Source organism: Centroberyx gerrardi, chromosome 24, assembly GCF_048128805.1.
Source record: "Centroberyx gerrardi isolate f3 chromosome 24, fCenGer3.hap1.cur.20231027, whole genome shotgun sequence".
Classification (NCBI taxonomy): Eukaryota; Metazoa; Chordata; class Actinopteri; order Beryciformes; family Berycidae; genus Centroberyx; species Centroberyx gerrardi.
The window spans coordinates 23,691,468-23,692,684 of NC_136020.1; the positions used below are offsets into that span (position 1 = coordinate 23,691,468).

The 1,217-nt window shown below is 42.1% G+C and overlaps 1 protein-coding gene across 1 annotated transcript in view; it reads left to right on the top strand.

Annotated features, from left to right (window-relative positions):
• Nucleotides 1-1,217, top strand: part of LOC139930284 (tetraspanin-8-like) — a 12,031-nt gene extending 10,814 nt beyond the window's left edge. The window contains exon 10 of the mRNA XM_078282184.1: nt 1-1,217. This exon is cut by the window's left edge and continues 24 nt beyond it. Within this exon, the coding sequence (XP_078138310.1) occupies nt 1-150 (150 nt within the window). The 3' untranslated portion in view covers nt 151-1,217.

Genomic DNA, 1,217 nt, shown 5'->3' on the forward strand with positions numbered 1-1,217 from the left:
GCCCTGCTGTGTCAGATCCGGGGCTACTGCGAGGCTTCCGGAGGCTCGGTGGCCACAGCGCCGGTGGCGACCGTCCCCATACCGTACATGGGCCTTTACAAGGGGAACAGGTCCCAGGAGCTCAGCCTCACCTCCACCGCCTGGCCCTGACCGCCTCTTAGCCCCGCCTCTCCCCGCCGCTTAAAGGAACACAGAGTTTTGGTCGACTTCCCCGTTACATGATGAGAGCATAGACGCCAAAATCATCCATGTGTTCCTGGTAGGCTGTTAGCTCCGGTGCCTCGTGCTAACACATTAGCATACGCTATGTTGAGGGATAGTAGGTCCCCAGTAGGTGCACTTTAGCATGAGTGCTAGTAGGCCACTAGCATTACTTAAACGTGAGAAAATGAGAACTTGTAGCAGCTCTAAAGTACAATGATCATAATATTGATATGTTGCAAAATCTGGCAGTTTTGTGCAAGAGATTTGTAAAAATTTACACCTAATACGACAAAAATATAACTATAAATATAACTGACTGTTTTTAACTTCAACTACTTGCCCTGTTTCCATTAGAAGTGAAGGTGAGTTAATGATATTTCCTTTTTTAAAATGTATGAATTTACAGGCCGTGTAATAATAAAAAACAACAACAAAAAAGAACAAAACCAAAAAAACACCAACAAGATTTTATTGCTAAAAGGTCAGTCTTTTTATTTAGATCATGCTAGCCACCGACACTGTCACTCCACATAAAGTGTTAGCATGGAGCAGGGGAGCCAACGATCGACCGGGGACACGAGGATGATTTTGTCGTAGATGTTTTCATCACATCAAATATGAGCAACGGGACAATCGACCAAGAACTCGCTGCATCCTTTCATCTCGCTCTCTCGCTCTCTCTCTCGCTCTCTCTCTCTCTGTCTCTCTCTCTCTCTCTCTGTCTGCTGCCATCTGAACAGGAAACAACACACATCTTATTTTGAATATATGGAACCAGCTTTTTAACATTTAAAAATGTTTAATGTTTAATTTCAAATTGAATGAACAAATAAATGCTGCATTTTCATTTCTCTGTGAATCCTGAAAAAAAAAAAAGCTCTGTATTTTGTTTTATGTTTTTTTCATTGTGAAATTGAACAATTTGAATGAACAATTGAATTGAATGAGACTGTTCATATGGAAGTATTGCCAAAATAAAGCCAACTGTTAGCTGGGCCTCCCACACACACACA